Below are 21526 nucleotides of genomic sequence, written 5' to 3' on the forward strand. Positions count from 1 at the left end.
CGCTTGGATTGCGTCCTACCTGACAGGTCGCTCCTACCAGGTGGCGTGGCGAGAATCTGTCTCCTCACCACGCGCTCTCACCACTGGCGTCCCCCAGGGCTCTGTTCTAGGCCCTCTCCTATTCTCGCTATACACCAAGTCACTTGGCTCTGTCATAACCTCACATGGTCTCTCCTATCATTGCTATGCAGACGACACACAATTAATCTTCTCCTTTCCCCCTTCTGATGACCAGGTGGCGAATCGCATCTCTGCATGTCTGGCAGACATATCAGTGTGGATGACGGATCACCACCTCAAGCTGAACCTCGGCAAGACGGAGCTGCTCTTCCTCCCGGAAAAGGACTGCCCGTTCCATGATCTCGCCATCACGGTTGACAACTCCATTGTGTCCTCCTCCCAGAGCGCTAAGAACCTTGGCGTGATCCTGGACAACACCCTGTCGTTCTCAACTAACATCAAGGCGGTGGCCCGTTCCTGTAGGTTCATGCTCTACAACATCCGCAGATACGACCCTGCCTCACACAGGAAGCGGCGCAGGTCCTAATCCAGGCACTTGTCATCTCCGTCTGGATTACTGCAACTCGCTGTTGGCTGGGCTCCCTGCCTGTGCCATTAAACCCCTACAACTCATCCCAGAACGCACGCAGCCCGTCTGGTGTTCAACCTTCCCAAGTTCTCTCACGTCACCCCGCTCCTCCGCTCCCTCCACTGGCTTCCAGTTGAAGCTCGCATCCGCTACAAGACCATGGTGCTTGCCTACGGAGCTGTGAGGGAACGGCACCTCAGTACCTCCAGGCTCTGATCAGGCCCTACACCCAAACAAGGGCACTGCGTTCATCCACCTCTGGCCTGCTCGCCTCCCTACCACTGAGGAAGTACAGTTCCGCTCAGCCCAGTCAAAACTGTTCGCTGCTCTGGCCCCCAATGGTGGAACAAACTCCCTCACGACGCCAGGACAGCGGAGTCAATCACCACCTTCCGGAGACACCTGAAACCCCACCTCTTTCAGGAATACCTAGGATAGGATAAAGTAATCCTTCTCACCCCCTTAAAGATTTAGATGCACTATTGTAAAGTGGCTGTTCCACTGGATGTCATAAGGTGAACGCACCAATTTGTAAGTCGCTCTGGATAAGAGCGTCTGCTAAATCATTTACATTTACATTTAAGTCATTTAGCAGACGCTCTTATCCAGAGCGACTTACAAATTGGTGCTTTCACCTTATGACATCCAGTGGAACAGCCACTTTACAATAGTGCATCTAGGTCTTTTAAGGGGGGAGGGGGAGAAGGATTACTTTATCCTATCCTAGGTATTCCTTAAAGAGGTGGGGTTTCAGGTGTCTCCGGAAGGTGGTGATTGACTCCGCTGTCCTGGCGTCGTGAGGGAGTTTGTTCCACCATTGGGGGCCAGAGCAGCGAACAGTTTTGACTGGGCTGAGCGGGAACTGTACTTCCTCAGTGGTAGGGAGGCGAGCAGGCCAGAGGTGGATGAACGCAGTGCCCTTGTTTGGGTGTAGGGCCTGATCAGAGCCTGGAGGTAGTGAGGTGCCGTTCCCCTCACAGCTCCGTAGGCAAGCACCATGGTCTTGTAGCGGATGCGAGCTTCAACTGGAAGCCAGTGGAGAGAGCGGAGGAGCGGGGTGACGTGAGAGAACTTGGGAAGGTTGAACACCAGACGGGCTGCGGCGTTCTGGATGAGTTGTAGGGGTTTAATGGCACAGGCAGGGAGCCCAGCCAACAGCGAAGTTGCAGTAATCCAGACGGGAGATGACAAGTGCCTGGATTAGGACCTGCGCCGCTTCCTGTGTGAGGCAGGGTCGTACTTCATGGATGTTGTAGAGCATGAACCTACAGGAACGGGCCACCGCCTTGATGTTATTTGAGAACGACAGGGTGTTGTCCAGGATCACGCCAAGGTTCTTAGCGCTCTGGGACGAGGACACAATGGAGTTGTCAACCGTGATGGCGAGATCATGGAACGGGCAGTCCTTCCCGGGAGGAAGAGTAGCTCCGTCTTGCCGAGGTTCAGCTTGAGGTGATGATCCGTCATCCACACTGATATGTCTGCCAGAGATGCGATTCGCCACCTGGTCGTCAGAAGGGGGAAAGGAGAAGATTAATTGTGTGTCGTCTGCATAGCAATGATAGGAGAGACCATGTGAGGTTATGACAGAGCCAAGTGACTTGGTGTATAGCGAGAATAGGAGAGGGCCTAGAACAGAGCCCTGGGGGACACCAGTGGTGAGAGCACGTGGTGAGGAGACGGATTCTCGCCACGCCACCTGGTAGGAGCGACCTGTCAGGTAGGACGCAATCCAAGCGTGGGCCGCGCCGGAGATGCCCAACTCGGAGAGGGTGGAGAGGAGGATCTGATGGTTCACAGTATCGAAGGCAGCCGATAGGTCTAGAAGGATGAGAGCAGAGGAGAGAGAGTTAGCTTTAGCAGTGCGGAGCGCTCCGTGATACAGAGAAGAGCAGTCTCAGTTGAATGACTAGTCTTGAAACCTGACTGATTTGGATCAAGAAGGTCATTCTGAGAGAGATAGCGGGAGAGCTAGCCAAGGACGGCACGTTCAAGAGTTTTGGAGAGAAAAGAAAGAAGGGATACTGGTCTGTAGTTGTTGACATCGGAGGGATCGAGTGTAGGTTTTTTCAGAGGGGTGCAACTCTCGCTCTCTTGAAGACGGGAGGGACGTAGCCAGCGGTCAGGGATGAGTTGATGAGCGAGGTGAGGTAAGGGAGAAGGTCACCGGAGATGGTCTGGAGAAGAGAGGAGGGATAGGGTCAAGCGGGCAGGTTGTTGGGCGGCCGGTCACAAGACGCGAGATGTCATCTGGAGAGAGAGGGGAGAAAGAGGTCAGAGCACAGGGTAGGGCAGTGTGAGCAGAACCAGCGGTGTCGTTTGACTTAGCAAACGAGGATCGGATGTCGTCGACCTTCTTTCAAAATGGTTGACGAAGTCATCTGCAGAGAGGGAGGAGGGGGGAGGGGGAGGAGGATTCAAGAGGGAGGAGAAGGTGGCAAAGAGCTTCCTAGGGTTAGAGGCAGATGCTTGGAATTTAGAGTGGTAGAAAGTGGCTTTAGCAGCAGAGACAGAGGAGGAAAATGTAGAGAGGAGGGAGTGAAAGGATGCCAGGTCCGCAGGGAGGCGAGTTTTCCTCCAAATGACTTAAATGTAATGTAAATGTAGTTTCTCGAGCTCTACATCTCTACAGAGAGAGTGCAAATGCAGGAAAGAAAAAAAGAGAGCGATGGAGAGAAAGTTAAATGATTATTAGAGCATATGAGTGAGTGATTCGTGTATATATACTGTTTCATTGTTCTGGCAGAGAGAATGAACACGGGTCAGGAAGTTGACCCTGTGTTATGTGTGTCTGTGCCTCAGGAGGGTAGGCTAACCTGTGCTCTGTGTGTCTCTGTCTATGCTCCAGGAGTTGAGCAAACAGCTGGACGAGGTGACGCAGGATGCCGAGATCGTGGAGATTCGACAGAAGGAGGCGGAGTGTGAGCTGGAGGCCACCAGAGATCGTGTGCAGCAGCAGGCCACAGAGATCCTCCTCAAAGCCAGTGAGTTAGCATGCCACCCTCCTCCCAAGCCTTTTTATCCTACACTCTACGCTATATCCTTCTCTTCCCCTCTTCTTCCCTCCTTTCTCTGTTACAACCCACAGTACCGCACTACCTGAACAACACTAATTAACCACAATTTGAATAATGACCCACACCACTCTTAGTCAAAACTTGATTTCCCCCAACGTTTAAGTCTATGTACAGTTGAAGTCGGAAGTTTACATACACCTTAGCCAAATACATTTAAACTCAGTTTTTCACAATTCCTGACATTTATTCCTAGTAAATATTCCCTGTCTTAGGTCAGTTAGGATCACCACTTTATTTTAAGAATGTGAAATGTCAAAAATAATAGTAGAGAGAATGATTTATTTCAGCTTTTATTTCTTTCATCACATTCTCAATGGGTCAGAAGTTTACATACACTCAATAGGTATTTGGTAGCATTGCCTTTTAAATTGTTTAACTTGGGTCAACCGTTTCGGGGAGCCTTCCACAAGCTTCCCACAATAGGGTGAATTTTGGTCCATTCCTCCTGACAGAGCTGGTGTAACTGAGTCAGGTTTGTAGGCCTCTTTGCTCACACACGCTTTTTCAGTTCTGCTCACACATTTTCTATAGGATTGAGGTCAGGGCTTTGTGATGGCCTCTCCAATACCATGACTTTGTTGTCCTTAAGCCATTTTCCCACAACTTTGGAAGTATGCTTGGGGTCATTGTCCATTTGGAAGACCCATTTGCGACCAAGCTTTAACTTCCTGACTGATGTCTTGAGATGTTTCTTCATATCCACGTAATTTTACTCCCTCATGATGCCATCCATTTTGTGAAGTGCACCAGTCCCTCCTGCACCAAAGCTTCAGGGTTGGGATGGTGTTTTTCAGCTTGCAAGCTTTTTCCTCCTCATCAGACCAGAGGACATTTCTCCAAAAAGTACGATCTTTGTCCCCATGTGCAGTTGAATACCGTAGTCTGTTTTTGTTGTTGTTTTTTTACCCCCTTTTTTCTCCCCAATTTCATTGTATCCAATTGGTAGTAGTTACAGTCTTGTCTCATCGCTGCAACTCCCATACGGACTCGGGAGAGGCAAAGGTCGAGAGCCACGAGTCCTCCGAAACACATCACAAGACACCCCAACCAAACCGCACTGCTTCTTGACACAATGCACATCCAACCCGGAAGCCAGCCGCACCAATGTGTCAGAGAAAACACCGTACACCAGGCGACCTGATCAGCGTGCACTGCGCCCGGCCCGCCACAGGAGTTGCTTGTGCGCAAACAGCCAAACTCTACATAACCCGGACGACGCTGGGCCAATTCTGCGCCGCCCCATGGGCCTCCCGGTCGCGGCCGGCTGCGACAGAGCCTGGGCTCGAACCCAGAATCTCTGGTGGCACAGCTAGCACTGCGATGCCTTAGACCACTGCGCCACCCAGGAGGCCCAGTCTTTTTTATGGTGGTTTTGGAGCAGTGGCTTCTTCCTTGCTTAGCGGCTTTGAAGTTATGTTTATATAGGATTAGTTTTTACTGTGGATATAGATACTTTTGTACCGGTTTCCTCCAGCATCTTCACAAGGTTCTTTGCTCTTGTTCTGGATTTGATTTGCACTTTTTGCACCAAAGTACATTCATCTCTAGGAGACATAACGCTTCTCCTTCCTGAGCGGTATGAGGGCTGCATGGTCCCATGGTGTTTATACTTGCGTACTATTGTTTATACAGATGAACGTGGTACCTTCAGGCGTTTGGAAAAAAAAAAAAATCTGAGGTCTTGGCTGATTTCTTTTGATTTTTCCGTGATGTCAAGCAAACAGGCACTGACTTTGAAGGTAGGCCTTGAAATACATCCACAGGTACACCTCCAATTGACTCAAATGATGTCAATTAGCCTATCAGAAGCTTCTGAAGCCATGACATAATTTTCTGGAATTTTCCACGCTGTTTAAAGGCACAGTAAACTTCTGACCCACTGGATTTGTGGTCCAGTGAATTATAAGTGAAATAATCTGTCTGTCAACAGTTGTTGGAAAAACTTGTCATGCACAAAGTAGATGTCCTAAACGACTTGCCGAAACTATAGTTTGTTAACAAGAAATTTGTGGAGTGGTTGAAAAACGGGTTTTATTGACTCCAACCTAAGTGTATGTACATTTCTCACTTCAAATGTATATATCAACAACTTCAAGTCATGAAATATTAAAATAATGTTGGTTAAAAAAGTCTTTGCACCAGTTTGCATCAGATATTTTCACAGGTACACAGGCTCAAACCTACTGTATATAGGCTTCCAGCTATTCTCAATTATGTGTCACGCAACTCTTTCCTTTTCACTGGTATGATACATTCCCAGTGGATGGCAGAATGAACCAAAACCCAGATATATGTTTTTAATTCATTCTGGAGGTAGATAGCTCCAGCTTCAGCTAGTGTACCTGTTGACAGGAGATTGTGCTGTGACAAATATCTCCCCCCCCCCCCCCCGGCTCTGGAATGTACCCTGATGGGGAGAGGGCTTACATAGACCCCCTCACCTAGCTCTTACCTAGCCCTGCAACATCTGTTGTGGTTCAAATGCCTGTCATACCGTGGTCAAGGTATGCATCAAGGACAGAGAGAAAAAAAACTTGTTTGCCTTTGTGTCTGGAATTTTCTGTGGTGCCTATTGTGTAGCTGTGTAGTACTGTATATATCTGCAGCCCCATGTTTGGCATCAGACACAGAGAGGTTGCTGCTGAAAACACTCACCTCTTAGCTGTTGGAGAAACACTTAAAATATTAGCATCACGGCTACTTGGGCTAATCTGAACTGCTGTAACATAACTGTTTAATGGTGAAATGGTGTATCCCTGCATTGATGGTAGTCATGAGCCCAAGGAGGTGAAAGCCGTGTTCAAATTAATTACGCCTAGTTTAAGGCGTGCTGCACTTTGCACGGTCTATACTGCAGCCAGCCCTGCTGTATACTCACAGCCATGCCTGTGTGATCTCATTTGATTATTAGTGATGCCTTGCTGCATCAATATTTCATCTGGCAATGAAATACTGGCTCAACAAAATGTCAATGTTTAAACAGTACATTGACCCAGGGCAACTCTCTATGGTTATACCGCTGTTACAGGTAATGTCATTCTAATAGCCCTGTCTGGCTGGACTGTTTGTCACTGTGTTCTCTCTCTTCATCTCTCTCTATCTCTCTCTCTCCTCTGCAGGTCACATTGGCAGCCTGCAAGCCACTCAGATGAACCACGAGGCAGCCATCCGGGACCTGGAGTCTGAGAAGTCTCGTCTGAAGGACAAAGTGGTACGTCTAGAAGAGGAACGCGGGGCCCTGCAGAACAAGTCCCAGGCACTGGACGACAGGCAGAGGCAACAGATTCTCTCCCTGGAGAAGGTGAGCCTTCAGGGGTGTGGAGGGAACTGTATTTCTGCCACTGGAGCCTGGACTTGTCTGACGACAGACTCTTATTCTGCACCAGCTCCTCTAAGGAGAAAATATTAGGTTTGTTTACAACAGATCTCCCCAGTTAAACACTCCTCACTGCTTTACTGGCCATCAGCTGCTGCAGGGCCTAAATCCACCCCTCCGTGTTTAATTCACGACTAGTGCTGAGCGATTAGTGCTTTGTGAGGTCGGTTTGACTTAAAAATAATCACGGTTTTCGATTTGTGTTTCAATAAAAAACAAACATTAAATGCGTTCTCAAATAATGACATTAAAATTATTTTAGAGGTTCCCTCAGCCATCACCTGCCTTCTTCCTGACAGTGGGTTGAATGCTGTAACAACACAGAATTAAACTATATGAGCCCCATGATGGTAGTGAATGCCCATCACTGCTGGACACTTATTAAACCATCATTTATTCACTTACTTTACTTACTTTAATAAAATATTACAGTTGTGTATGTTACTTAGTTTTTTTTGTCTTTTCTTATTTTTCATTCCGTCATCTGATCTCTGCTCAGACGGTAGCAGCCAGCCAGTCAACCATCAAACGTTATCTCACGTTTCTGTGGTGAACTAGGTTGATTATTTGCCTAATGAAAACTTCCAATCAGCCCAACGTCCCACATAGTTCTTGACAAATTCTCTCGTGAATAGTTTGATTTCTCCCTAGAGAAAACGGCGCGTTGAGCTCACTAACTAAATGGAATTCAAGTAATTGAACCAACGTCGGTCAATTAGTTGTTAAATAACCGAAAGGAAGCTCAACATTTTGATTAATGGCTCAGCGCTATTCACAAAACTCAACATCTTGGAAAGAGAAGTTACTGGACAAAACCATTTTTTGTTGACGTTTAGCTGATTATTTCGATTTAGGAGACTACACTTTAGCTGTAAATAGACATCCATTTTGTGTCACAATTCGCTTCATATATCTCAACTATTAGCCATGGCTGCTACTTCCACTATAGTCAGTATTTTTCTTTCAGCCATGCTTTCTGGTTGTAAAATAGCATTTATCTTCAATTATTAATGTCAGATTACACATATAAACTCAGATTTTACGACTAAGCATTTAGATGGCTCCTTGGAAAGTCCTCCGTGCTCTCAGGAGTTACGGAGCCCTGAAATATGCATGGCTTCTGAACACACAACTGCAGATGGTCATGCTCCTTATTTACCAACAGTAGAGCCGAAGACAAACTGCACTTCCCCCGTAAATGAATGTCAAGTATAATCTGTTTTTCATTCATCGTTTACATTATGGTAAAATGTAGCTTTCGCAATATGCCGTTCTGCATGACGATATCAGTGGAGGCTGCTGAGGGGAGGACGCCTCATAATAAGGGATGGAACGGAATGACATCACACCATGTGTTTGACGTATTTGATATCATTCCACTTACTCTCCTGCCATTACCATGAGCCCGTCCTCCCCAATGGAGGTGCCACCAACCTCCTGTTATCAATACGCTCTCAAGACAGGGAGCGTGTTCTGTTGACAGTGACCCGCACCCCTCAATGCTATGTCCCCTGTCTCTCAATGACACATTTTTTATTTATTTAACCTTTATTTAACTAGGCAAGTCAGTTAAGAACAAATTCTTATTTGCAATGACGGCCTACCCCGGGAAAACCCGGACGACGCTGGGCCAATTGTGCGCCGCCCTATGGGACTCCCAATCACGGCCGGATGTGATACAGCCTGGGTTCGAACCAGGGACTGTAATGAAGCCTCTTGCACTGAGATGCAGTGCCTTAGACCGCTGCGCCACTCGGGAGCCCTAGTCACTTTTACCGCAATGCTGTAGCCTGAAAACCTGACCTCATCTCTCCAGTTTCCAGGAAATCTTCTGTTCTGTTTGCCATTACCATAGCCTTGAGTTAGGTGTTACTATGGCAACCTGCTGTGAACGGAGGTGTGAGTGAATTGTGCAGTAATCCACTGGGCCACTGGCATTCTGAGAAACGCTGCTCTCTCGCTCTTGTCTGGTAATAGAGGCCTCTCTCTCCGTTCGTTTTGGCTTGCTGCTTGAGCCTCATCTCTGAATGGGAATAATGTGTCAGAGGGGATTTGAAGCATCTTCAGGCTGTCACTTTCCTCCGTTACAAGACACCAAACAGCCGTTCACATGTTACCTGTATGTGACTGACTCAAGCTCACTCAAATGACTCAAAGGAAATAGAAATAAGACAGTAATGAGTTTAGCATTCTGTTCACAGCTGGGTTTTAATAAAACTAGAATCAAACGTATTTGGATTAACACAGGGCATAATGTCATGATGATGTGTCTGTGTTGTTCCGTCAGACTCTACGGGAGGAGAAGCAGATGTATGAGAAGGAGATGGTAAACATGCGTGCCAAATACGAGGACGACGCCGCCCACTTCAAAGAGTCACAGACCCGGGCGCTGGAGGAGCTGTCGAAAAAACACCGGACCACCCTGGAGAACACACAGACTACTGCCGAGACGGAGAGGAGCTGGCTACTGGCCGTAAGAAGAGTGCACACACACACACACACACACACACACGCGCACACACCTTAGGTAACACTGCACTGAATCTATGCAACACACACACAGCAGTGAAACTGTACCTACACACCTCAGCAATGAGATGGGATTGGGATTTCCACTGCAGAAACGATCACTTCATCTCCAAGCTATGATTTGCTATGATTTGGCTATTGTTATGAATAGCAAATGGCCTTGGCTTACGGGGTAATACATTATCTAGTTGCATTATTGTGCATATCTATACCAAACTACACTCATCTGCTCTTGCAGTGCACAGTGCCATTACAACCACCCTAATGAACCAAGTCACACAGGATCCAACAGCAAGACTAAAGAACAACAGTTGAAACAATGATTCTCTTCTACTAATTGAATGTGGGGATAAGAGAAAAGGTCCATGCTGAGTCTGAACCTTATTATGAAAGCCCAATGATTACCAGTTTGAAATAGGTTTTTAATTAATCACGGACTACAAACAGCTGGTGGAACCACTCTGTAGAGACCGAGAAAGAGAGCCGTGGAGAGCCAGAAAGAGGCAGAGGAGAAGGGAGAGAGAGAGAGACTCATTACCATGGGCAGAACAGCTTATCTTTCCTCCAAGTCCCTCCATGTCATTTGCATGCATGAATTCCAGGCTTTTCTGTGCTGGTTTGGCTCTACAGCTTGTCAGAGCTACTTGTCAAGGCAGTCCCATGAGTGTTGAGAACAGCTCTATGCTGGTATAGCTTTGACTACCCTCAAGTGCTGCCTTCCATTCCACACAGAACACATAAGTGCTGCCACTATGGATGTCTAGTGGTTTAAAATCATACAGAAAGAGATTGGTTATATTGGTTGACAACAGACCCATCCAAAAAAAAATCTAGTTTCCTTGCTGTAATGTGGTTTGTCACTAGTCTCCCTCAGCTTTTAGGGCCCTGTTTTGCTCAGTTCTTGATGAGGTATTTCTCTCTGTTCAGCCTTCTCTGTATGAGAGCCCAGTGCAATGTACCTCCGCCATGTCTGTGTCTCTCAGGTTGTGTCTGTGTCTCCCAGGTTGTGTCTGTGTGTCCCAGGTTGTGTCTGTGTGTCCCAGGTTGTGTCTGTGTGTCCCAGGTTGTGTCTGTGTGTCCCAGGTTGTGTCTGTGTGTCCCAGGTTGTGTCTGTGTGTCCCAGGTTGTGTCTGTGTGTCCCAGGTTGTGTCTGTGTGTCCCAGGTTGTGTCTGTGTCTCTCAGGTTGTGTCTGTGTGTCCCAGGCCTGTGTCTGCCTCTTTCCCAGTGTGTTCTCTGTGTGTCAGGGCCCAGAGCTCTGCTGCCTCAGCTCCAGTCCTGCAGGCAGTAGAGCAGTGCCTAGCACCCACGCCTCGTTAAAAACTACCATGACAATTCATCTCCCCACCCCGCTCTGCTCAGTCCAACCACTCAAACACTCACACACACTGTTCCAGGACCTGCCTATGCCGAGGTGTTGGAGATGCTGACAGAACCTGGCTCTCACTCTATTAAATAATTACTATTTTTTTGTTTTCTATCTGCTTGAAAACATCTGCTGCAGTGACATGACTAAACTGTCTGTTTTGATATCCCTGACTGATAACATATTCAATTAAAGCACTCAAAAGACATGCACGATTGACTCAGCCAAAATGTAATTAGTCATCTTTTTATTTCTCAGCTCGGTAGCTGCCAAAGGCTCCTGTCAACTCGTCCCTCTCCAACATGGTTGCATGATTTACTCTTTATGTAATAAAATACCGGCCAAATGACAGATGTTGGGTTAAGCCGATGTAATTAGCCAGTCCCTTGTTTATATCAGGGCCGGCCAACCTAACACCATTGTGGCCTCTACTCTCTGGCAATTTGAAGGATGACAGTGGCTTTCCTCATGGGCTTTGGAATGTGTGTACGTGCGTGGGTGTCTCTGACACACAATGACCCTGTTAATTATTCATAGTCAACACATTTTCCACTGTTTCTCCTTCTTGTTTTAAATGGGAGGAAATGGAGGTAACGACCCCTCCTTGTTCTTCCACCAGGATGCTATTTGAGCTCCGGAGTCTCATCGGCAGAGGGAAGACTGTGATTACACCTGTCTGCACCTCACCAGCTGCTTTCAGGAACCTTATCTCAGGCAGACAAACGTTGGTCGACCCTGTGTGTGTGTGTGTGTGTGTGTGTGTGTGTGTGTGTGTGTGTGTGTGTGTGTGTGTGTGTGTGTGTGTGTGTGTGTGTGTGTGTGTGTGTGAGAGAGAGAATTTCTCTATATATCATCTCTGCTCCTCGCTCTCTCAAATGGGAATGGAGAGAGCGGAGAAAGGAGAGCATAATGAAATGGGTCTATGTTTGTGCGGCGGTGAGTCATTGTAGTCGCAAAGAGCAGCTTGACAAGGCCATGTGGCGGCAGCTGACATCATATTTTGGGCCAACTCCCCCAGGCTCTTCCTCTGCGTACAGCAGAGAGTCATTTTGTCGTCAGCACCAAGGTGTGGGATGGACTTTTTAGTTTGGACACTGAGATAGAACTAGTGACTAGTCAAACTACCGTGGCCCGGCTGACAGACTTTGTGTGGCACACTAAACGTTTAGAAGCTTTGAAGAGTATGCACTCTTCAAGAAGTGTGGGAAATGGGAACTCAACGTCTTCGCACACACATCCCTTAACTTGACACCCAGTGTAAAAAAGAAACATAGGGGAAGACTCTAACAAGATTAAATGCATAATGTCATACACTCTTGTTGGGATGGGATCACGAAACATAGATGAGCTCCTATTTGCATATGTGAGTGCAGAGAAGGATGAAAACGCTAAACGATGTAGCCTTAACCTACCAGACACGCGCCTACAGTGTGCAGCGCAGTACTCAGCCTTACTTAGTCCATCGCGCTGACCAGTCTTCTGCTCATATATAGACCTTTTGAGATTGCACTTTGAAGTGTCTGTTGTATATTCCTTTTTGGGTCATTGGAAAGCATGAACCGAAGTTACAGAGGGAAAGGACCATGCTGCAGTGTCAATCCCCTTCTGTATCAGAGGAACCTTAATATTGGAGTGGACATGGTTCACATAGTAGTCTGTCACTAGTCAGCTCAATGCGTTTAGTGTTTATTTGGCAGTCATTGATTTAGCTCCAAGGCGTCCTTTCAGAGTTTATTTTATTTTACCTTTATTTAACTAGGCAAGTCAGTTAAGAACAAACTCTTAAGAGTAATATACTAGTCATAATGTTTTTATGAAAGTGGTCAAGACTTCTGTTTTCGTAGAAGATGTAGGCCTATATGAAGGGGTTTGAACAATGTCCTGTCCACAGTTGAATCAGCGCTGACGTTAAGAGATGCAGAGCTGTTGAGAATTTCATAAGAAAATCATATTTTTGGCATTTCCATGCCTGGTGCTAAAAAATGCCACTCGTTCCCTCCATCTCATTGGCCTGTCCCTGCTATGGTGATGTCTACTGATTTATATTGTCACTTTGGTGTCGTCTACTGGCACAAATATCCTGCAATGAGAGTGAAATGGTAGACTAGCGATCTATGCCATACGAGAAATGTCTGAAGGCTGCATTTGATCTGTGATATCGCACCGTCACAGTGAAATCTTTCCTCCCTGCAAATGGAATTCCATAATGTGACATGACTTTTATCAGTCAACACTGCATCATTTATTTGCTTTGCAGACATCCTTGTCTTGAGTGGCCTGACGTTGCTTAAATAATGAACTCACTCATGTCATCTGTTTTCCCAGCAGGATATTAACCACCTGCCCAGGAGTACCACATTTAATGTGTCACTTGTGATTTAAACACACACATACACACACAACCTCCTAAATATAACAGCTCTCAATTACAAGCCCTCTTCCAAAGAGCTCCACTGAATCCATATTACCGGATTGTGTAACAACGATGCTGACAAAACTCTTTTTATTAGTGTATTCATGTGAATAATGCCAACTATTGTCCTTTCATGTACTATTCATTCCCTTTAAACTGGCATTGATTTTCCTCATTGATTTTCCTCTAAAAGCACAATTATATCTACAAAGTATTTTCAATTCATAAAAAGCCTATAATATTGTAAGCCCTGTAATGGTTATTGTGCTGGTATTATTATAACAGTCTTTGTGGTATGCCTACAGGAAATGGAGCAGCAGTTTGAGAGGGAGAGGCTCTCATTGGTGGAGCAGAAGAACCATCTCAGACAACAACTGGACAGCCTGAGGGAGGAGCTTGCCGCCAAACTTGAACAAGCCAATCAGGAGGTCAGTCATGAGTCACTCTACCTATCAGAAATCTCCTCTTTCTCAATGAATTTTGACCATATATTGTGGTCAGACACAGAATTAGAATTACTGGTGCTAATTGGTGGTGTTTGAATTTTGACGCTTTCGATTCTCAGAAAACAAACCAGGTTTGAAAGGAAAATAACAGCAGGAATGTATGTCTCGGCTCATTTGCAGTTTCCCAACTCTACTGAAGGGAATGTCTAGGAGTTCATTACAGCTGGTTAAGATGTTATGGCCTCTCTGAGCACTGAGATAGACTTCTAGAGAACAGCTGCTGATGTGTAGAGTGTGTCTTGACTCATTTCAAGTGCAGATTCCCAATTGTAATTTATTACAAAAGGGAATATATTTGACTACTTTATTACAGCTGTTTTTAAAGCCTGTCTGGGTACTGTGGTGTATGATAGACTTCTAGCCTTTATTCTTGTTCTGTGCTGAGTGTGGGTCTACTCTCCCTCCCCTGTGTGCAGGTGTTGCGCATGCAGGAGCTGGTGAAGGAGGGTGAGCAGGGCATGGGTTCAGCAGAGGGACACATCTCCAACCTGAAGGAGGCCCAGGACAAACTAGTGGAGGAGTTGGACGCTACCAGGGCCAGACTGAGAGAGACCAGCAACCTGCTGACCGCCCTGCAGGTGAGAGCACAGTTACAGCGCACACACACACACACACACACACACACACACACACACACACAGGCAGGCACACGCAAACACACACAAATAGATTTTTTATGGGTCCTTGGTGGGTTTACCTCATCAGGGAGCCATTGGATTCTCCAACAGGCACCCTAATGATTTTCCTTCCTCATTCCCTCTTCTGACCAGGTATTTATTGATTGTGTATTAAGCTTATTTATGGGGGTAATAAAGTTTATCTGTACTGAATAGCCTTGAGTCTATTCCCTTATCTATCACGTCCACCCGCTTTGTCCCAGATTCCAATTCTTCATATGCCAAGCAGGCTTTCCAGCAGCTTTGTCCCAGATTCCAATTCTTCATATGCCAAGCAGGCTTTCCAGCAGCTTTGTCCCAGATTCCAATTCTTCATATGCCAAGCAGGCTTTCCAGCAGCTTTGTCCCAGATTCCAATTCTTCATATGCCAAGCAGGCTTTCCAGCAGCTTTGTCCCAGATTCCAATTCTTCATATGCCAAGCAGGCTTTCCAGAAGCTTTGTCCCAGATTCCAATTCTTCATATGCCAAGCAGGCTTTACAGCAGCTTTGTCCCAGATTCCAATTCTTCATATGCCAAGCAGGCTTTCCAGAAGCTTTGTCCCAGATTCCAATTCTTCATATGCCAAGCAGGCTTTCTAGCAGCTTTGTCCCAGATTCCAATTCTTCATATGCCGAGCAGGCTTTCCAGCAGCTTTGTCCCAGATTCCAATTCTTCATATGCCGAGCAGGCTTTCCAGCAGCTTTGTCCCAGATTCCAATTCTTCATATGCCAAGCAGGCTTTCCAGCAGCTTTGGGTTGACATACCTAATCAGGCTCAGATTGTAAATTTTGTTCTCATCTTTAAGGAGCCCATGTGGCATTGGCACTTCATTATGCCATTGACCTTCTGAGGCTCCCCTCTCTCCTCTTCCCTCTCTCGCTCCCTCGCTCTGGTCCTGCGTAATGAAGCAGGCTGTAGTCTGAATGAATGTCAGGGGAAGTTTTGGAGCGGCATTGATGGTAGTAGGTCCAGGCTGTTTTTCCTCTCCTCTGACTGATCACACAGAGCACAGAGCGCCCATGTTCACACAGGCCCCCAAGATCCTCATTGGTAGTAATGTGTGTTGACTCCTGTCCATACAGGGTTAGATCTCATGCTCAATTGTGTTACTTATCATGAGAGTTAATATCATTAACCCTAAAAAAAAAAAAATATTAAAATTTCTGTCTTTCTCCTTCCCCGTCTCAGGGAGAGATGGAGGCCCAGAAGAAGCAGCATGAGGCTAAAGTCATCACTATTAAAGAGGACGAGAAGCTCAAGATGGACAAGATTGCACTGGAACTGGAGCTCAAGTGGACAGAGACGTTAAGGTGTGTGTGGTGTGTGTGTGCATTTCTTGTTTTTGGGTCTGCCTTGGCCCTGGGGTTAATTTGGTTGACATGTGCCAAGGATGGCGATGGAGAAGTTAAGTGAAAGAGTGAATCCAGCTTCATACTAATAATACCAGTCCAGGGCTGGTCTCTCCCCAGCAGGAGGTCCTTCTCTCCCTGGCTCAGAGGATTATGAATGGACGGCTTCATTTAAAAAAAGAGCCAGTGCTGCAACACAGATTATGACCACTGAAAAGGCCATTGGAATTATCTTTAGAGGGCTCAGCGTCCACACAGATCATTAGAGTAATAATAACACTAATAATGCTGTACTTGTAAGTACTGTAGCTAGCTAGGTCACACATTGAGTTTGTGTGCAAGTGAAAGAGGAGGAGATGATGATGATGAGAAATTATACTGCCCCAAAATATGGGCCTTCATTTTTCACAACATTTGTTCAGCCGCTGCCCTCGTCTACCTCTAAATGTGTTTTTCGTCTGAAGCAAAAGCGGTTGTTTACCAAGGGATTTGAGCCCGAGTGACAACAAGGCTGTGACAAGCCACTGCTTATGAATTTCAAGTGTAAAAACATTTTTGTTGGCACAATAAAGGGCCATTTGAATCTCAATGTCGACCACAGCGCATCAGGGACATGTGAATCACGGTGTGAACAGAACTGCAGCTCAGAGATGTGACACTGGAGATGAGGAGGAGGAGGAGGAGGAAGTTCATCCTAGCTCATCAGACAGAGTCCAATTAGTGTCTCTCTCCCTTGCAGGGGTCAATAAATGTGTTAATACATCATTAGGGATGCCTGATTACCAGGAAGGCTCTGCTACACATGGACTTCTACAATAACACCATCCAGATCAGCTCAAAGTGTCCTCCTGTCCTGCTCTTTATCTCGTGTTTATCTCGGTCTCATTTACCCTCCTCTCTCGCAATGTTCATATTTCACAGTTGCATTCCCCTTCAGCTCCGTTTCATTTTGTCATTTGTAAGTTATGCATTTTACATGCTCTTTAGTTCTGACAGCATTTAGGGTTTTTATTAAGTGAGATAGTAATTAAAACTAAATTGAAGACTGCTTTTTCTCTAGTAAAGCATAATGCAAAACACAACCCCCGGGGGTTCTGATTGTACTTCTGCCATGTCGAACTCGAGCCAACATGCCACTCAGGGAGAGAGAGAGAAAGAGAGAGGTGAAGGCAGAGGGAGAGATATTCCCATTTTCCTCCTCCCTCCTCTGTTCTAGGCCCTTCTCAGTAGGAGGAGGTGCTAAGGAGCACCTCTCTTTCATGTCCTGTGACGGACTGTCAGACGCATCTCTCCTCCTGCTGGTGATGTGGAGCGAGATACAGCAGCAGAAATACCCACATGTAAAGCCTCCTCTCTCTGTTTACCTTATGTAATGGTGGGCTTGAACATGAACGGCATTAGCAAGAGGGACAATGCAGATGGGCGGCACCACCCGACCGCACCGCAGCGTCTATGACAGCCGCCACGCACACCTGCACAGAGAACACATGGAGAATACACACACACACTCTGTGTCTGTGTATGTTCTGAGAGAGATAGTCCTTTAAGGTCCACCATTCCAGACGGCTAGAATAGAACAGGGAGCTTCGCTACTGTGTGTTTCATTGCGGTGATGTCAGAACTGGGTATAATGAACATCCACAGTCAGTTTCTATCAATTGAGATTTATCTCAGTCAAATGAAAGCTTTGTGAGAGATGCAGTTATTGGCGTTGGTGTGCCCCAGATGTGGGGGGAAGAAATGATATTTCTGTTTAGACAGTCAGGATGTGTGCTACGGGGACGTAGCACACATCCCCGTAGACCCTGCAAGGCGGGGGGGCTCACAAGCTTTGTTGTTGGGTTAGGGTCCCCCTGGAGGTCAGGCCACCCAGAGAGCTAATGAACATGTCATAAGCCATGCATTTTTGGGGTGGAATTACAGGAAATTAGCTTGAAAACTGCAACAATGTCTCTCAGCCTCATGGCAAAATATGTAGAATTAGAGGAAATTAGCTCAGGGATTCTTGAAAGTCAGGCTAATCCTTGTCCTGGAGGGAAACAACATTTTTATAGTTGGAAAAAAACATTTACATTTAGGGGAATTTTTATAGTAAAATATAAATGTGGAGAATTTTCTAAATACTTTCAATACTAGTAATTTCATGTCGCCTATATGCCTGGAAATTCCCTTGTCCTGTCACGATCGTCGTAAGAAGCGGACCAAAGCGCAGCGTGGTGTGAATGCATCATTTTAATGGATGACGAAAACACGAAGTAAACTGAACAAAACAATAAATTAACAACGACCGTGAAGCTATATACCAAATGTGCTGACACAAGCAACTAACATAGACAATCACCCACAACCCACAATGACAAAACAGGCTACCTAAATATGGTTCCCAATCAGAGACAATGACTAACACCTGCCTCTGATTGAGAACCATATCAGGCCAAACACAGAAACAGGGCCCCACTTGACTGAGGGGCAGCTCGGGACTGAGGGGCAGCTCGGGACTGGCTGACTGCTCTGGCAGCTCCTGGCTGGCTGGCGGCTCTGGCAGCTCCTGGCTGGCTGGCGGGAGACTCTGGCAGCTCCTGGCTGGCTGGCGGGAGACTCTGGCGGCTCTGGACAGACGGGAGACTCTGGCGGCTCTGGACAGACGGGAGACTCTGGCGGCTCTGGACAGACGGGAGACTCTGGCGGCTTTGGAGAGGAGGAAGCACCTGTAGGCAGAAGACGGAGAGACAGCCTGGTGTGGGGGGCTGCCACCAGAGGGCTGGTGTGTGGAGGTGGCACTGGATAGACCGGACCGTGCAGGCGCACTGGAGCTCTTGAGCACCGAGCCTGCCCAACCTTACCTGGTTGCATACTCCCGGTAGCCAAGCCAGTGCGGCGAGGTGGAATAGCCCGCACTGGGCTGTGCTGGCGAACCGGGGACACCATGCGTAAGGATGGTGCCATGTACGCCGGCCCGAGGAGATGCACTGGAGACCAGATGCGTAGAGCCGGCTTCATGGCACCTGGCTCGATGCTCACTCTAGCCCGGCCGATACGAGGAGCTGGAATGTACCGCACCGGGCATTGCACCCGCACCGGGGAAACAGTGCGCTCCACAGCATAACACGGTGCCTGCCCGGTCCCTCTCGCTCTCCGGTAAGCACGGGGAGTTGGCGCAGGTCTCCTACCTGGCTTCGCCACACTCCCCGTGTGCCCCCCCCCAATACATTTTTGGGGCTGCCTCTCGCGCTTCTTACTGCGCCGCCGTGCTGACTCCATTCGCCGGTATCCCTCCTCACACTGCTCCAGAGAATCCCAGGTGGGCTCCGGCACTCTCCCTGGGTCGACCGCCCACCTGTCTATCTCCTCCCAAGTAGTGACACAGTCCAGATCTCGCTCCCATGTCCAGAAATCCTGACATCGCTGCTGCTGCTGCTGCCAGTTACCACGCCGCTTGGTCCTTTTGTGGTGGGTGATTCTGTCACGATCGTCGTAAGAAGCGGACCAAAGCGCAGCGTGGTGTGAATGCATCATTTTAATGGATGATGAAAACACGAAGTAAACTGAACAAAACAATAAATGAACAATGACCGTGAAGCTATATACCAAATGTGCTGACACAAGCAACTAATATAGACAATCACCCACAACCCACAATGACAAAATCTCAATCAGAGACAACGACTAACACCTGCCTCTGATTGAGAATCATATCAGGCCAAACACAGAAACAGACAAACTAGACATCCAACATAGAATGCCCACTCAGATCACACCCTGACCAAACAAAACCTAAAAACATACAAAGCAAACTATGTTCAGGGCGTGACATGTCCAGAGCAAAGGATCCCAATTTCAAACTTAAAAAAAAAACTTCCAATAATGCATATTAATTAGAGGTCGACCAATTATGATTTTTCAACGCCAATACCGATTATTGGAGGACCAAAAAAGCCAATACCGATTAATCAGCCATTTTTAACATTATTATTATTATTTTTTTTTACATTTTTTGTGTGTGAATTTAAGAAAAATAAATAATATCTTTATATATATTTTTTTAGCATTTTTTTATAAATATATATTTGTAATAATGACAATTACAACAATACTGAATGAACACTTTTATTTTAACTTAATATAATACATCAATAAAATAAATTTAGTCTCAAATAAATAATGAAACAAATAAATAATGCAAATGTAAATAATGCAAAAACAAAGTGTTGGAGAAGAAAGTAAAAGTGCAATATGTGCCATGTAAAAAAGCTAACATATGAAATCTGGTGGTTCCTTTTAACATGAGTCTTCAATATTCCCAGGTAAGAAGTTTTAGGTTGTAGTTAGTTATTATAGGACTATTTCTCTCCATAACAATTGTATTTCATATACCTTTGACTATTGGATGTTCTAATAGGTACTTTAGTTTTGCCAGCCTAATCTCGGGAGTTGATAGGCTTGAAGTCATAAACAGCTGCTGGCAAACGCAGTAAAGTGCTGTTTGAATGAATGCTTACGAGCCTGCTGCTGCCTACCACCGCTCAGTCAGACTGCTCTATCAAATCATAGACTTAATTATAATATAATAACACACAGAAATACGATCCTTAGGTCATTAATATGGTAAAATCCAGAAACTATCATTTCGAAAACAAAATGTTTATTCTTTCAGTGAAATGCAGAACCGTTCCGTATTTTATCTAACGGGTGGCATCCATAAGTCTAAATATTGCTGTTACATTGCACAACCTTCAATGTTATGTCATAATTGCGTAAAATTCTGGCAAATTAGTTCGCAACGAGCCAGGCGGCCCAAACTGTTGCCTATACACTGACTCTGCGTGCAATGAACGCAAGAGAAGTGACACAATTTCCCTAGTTTAATATTGCCTGCTAACATGAATTTCTTTTAACTAAATATGCAGGTTTAAAAATATATAGAGTGCCTTGCGAAAGTATTCGGCCCCCTTGAACTTTGCGACCTTTTGCCACATTTCAGGCTTCAAACATAAAGATATAAAACTGTATTTTTTTGTGAAGAATCAACAACAAGTGGGACACAATCATGAAGTGGAACGACATTTATTGCACATTTCAAACTTTTTTAACAAATCAAAAACTGAAAAATTGGGCGTGCAAAATTATTCAGCCCCCTTAAGTTAATACTTTGTAGCGCCACCTTTTGCTGCGATTACAGCTGTAAGTCGCTTGGGGTATGTCTCTATCAGTTTTGCACATCGAGAGACTGACATTTTTTCCCATTCCTCCTTGCAAAACAGCTCGAGCTCAGTGAGGTTGGATGGAGAGAATTTGTGAACAGCAGTTTTCAGTTCTTTCCACAGATTCTCGATTGGATTCAGGTCTGGACTTTGACTTGGCCATTCTAACACCTGGATATGTTTATTTTTGAACCATTCCATTGTAGATTTTGCTTTATGTTTCGGATCATTGTCTTGTTGGAAGACAAATCTCCGTCCCAGTCTCAGGTCTTTTGCAGACTCCATCAGGTTTTCTTCCAGAATGGTCCTGTATTTGGCTCCATCCATCTTCCCATCAATTTTAACCATCTTCCCTGTCCCTGCTGAAGAAAAGCAGGCCCAAACCATGATGCTGCCACCACCATGTTTGACAGTGGGGATGGTGTGTTCAGGGTGATGAGCTGTGTTGCTTTTACGTCAAAC

General features: G+C 46.1%; 1 protein-coding gene across 6 annotated transcripts in view; it reads left to right on the forward strand.

The window, feature by feature from the left end:
* The window catches only part of LOC115107727 (protein FAM184A-like), a 116273-nt gene that overhangs the window by 52214 nt on the left and 42533 nt on the right, over positions 1-21526 (forward strand). For all 6 annotated transcript variants that reach the window (XM_029631307.2, XM_065008763.1, XM_029631309.2 and 3 more), the window contains 6 exons: positions 3438-3573; positions 6786-6967; positions 9330-9515; positions 13654-13776; positions 14271-14432; positions 15703-15824. In XM_029631307.2, coding sequence (XP_029487167.1) covers positions 3438-3573; positions 6786-6967; positions 9330-9515; positions 13654-13776; positions 14271-14432; positions 15703-15824 — 911 coding nt within the window. The remainder of the gene's footprint in view (positions 1-3437; positions 3574-6785; positions 6968-9329; positions 9516-13653; positions 13777-14270; positions 14433-15702; positions 15825-21526) is intronic.

This window comes from Oncorhynchus nerka, linkage group LG24 (assembly GCF_034236695.1).
Source record: "Oncorhynchus nerka isolate Pitt River linkage group LG24, Oner_Uvic_2.0, whole genome shotgun sequence".
Classification (NCBI taxonomy): domain Eukaryota; kingdom Metazoa; phylum Chordata; class Actinopteri; order Salmoniformes; family Salmonidae; genus Oncorhynchus; species Oncorhynchus nerka.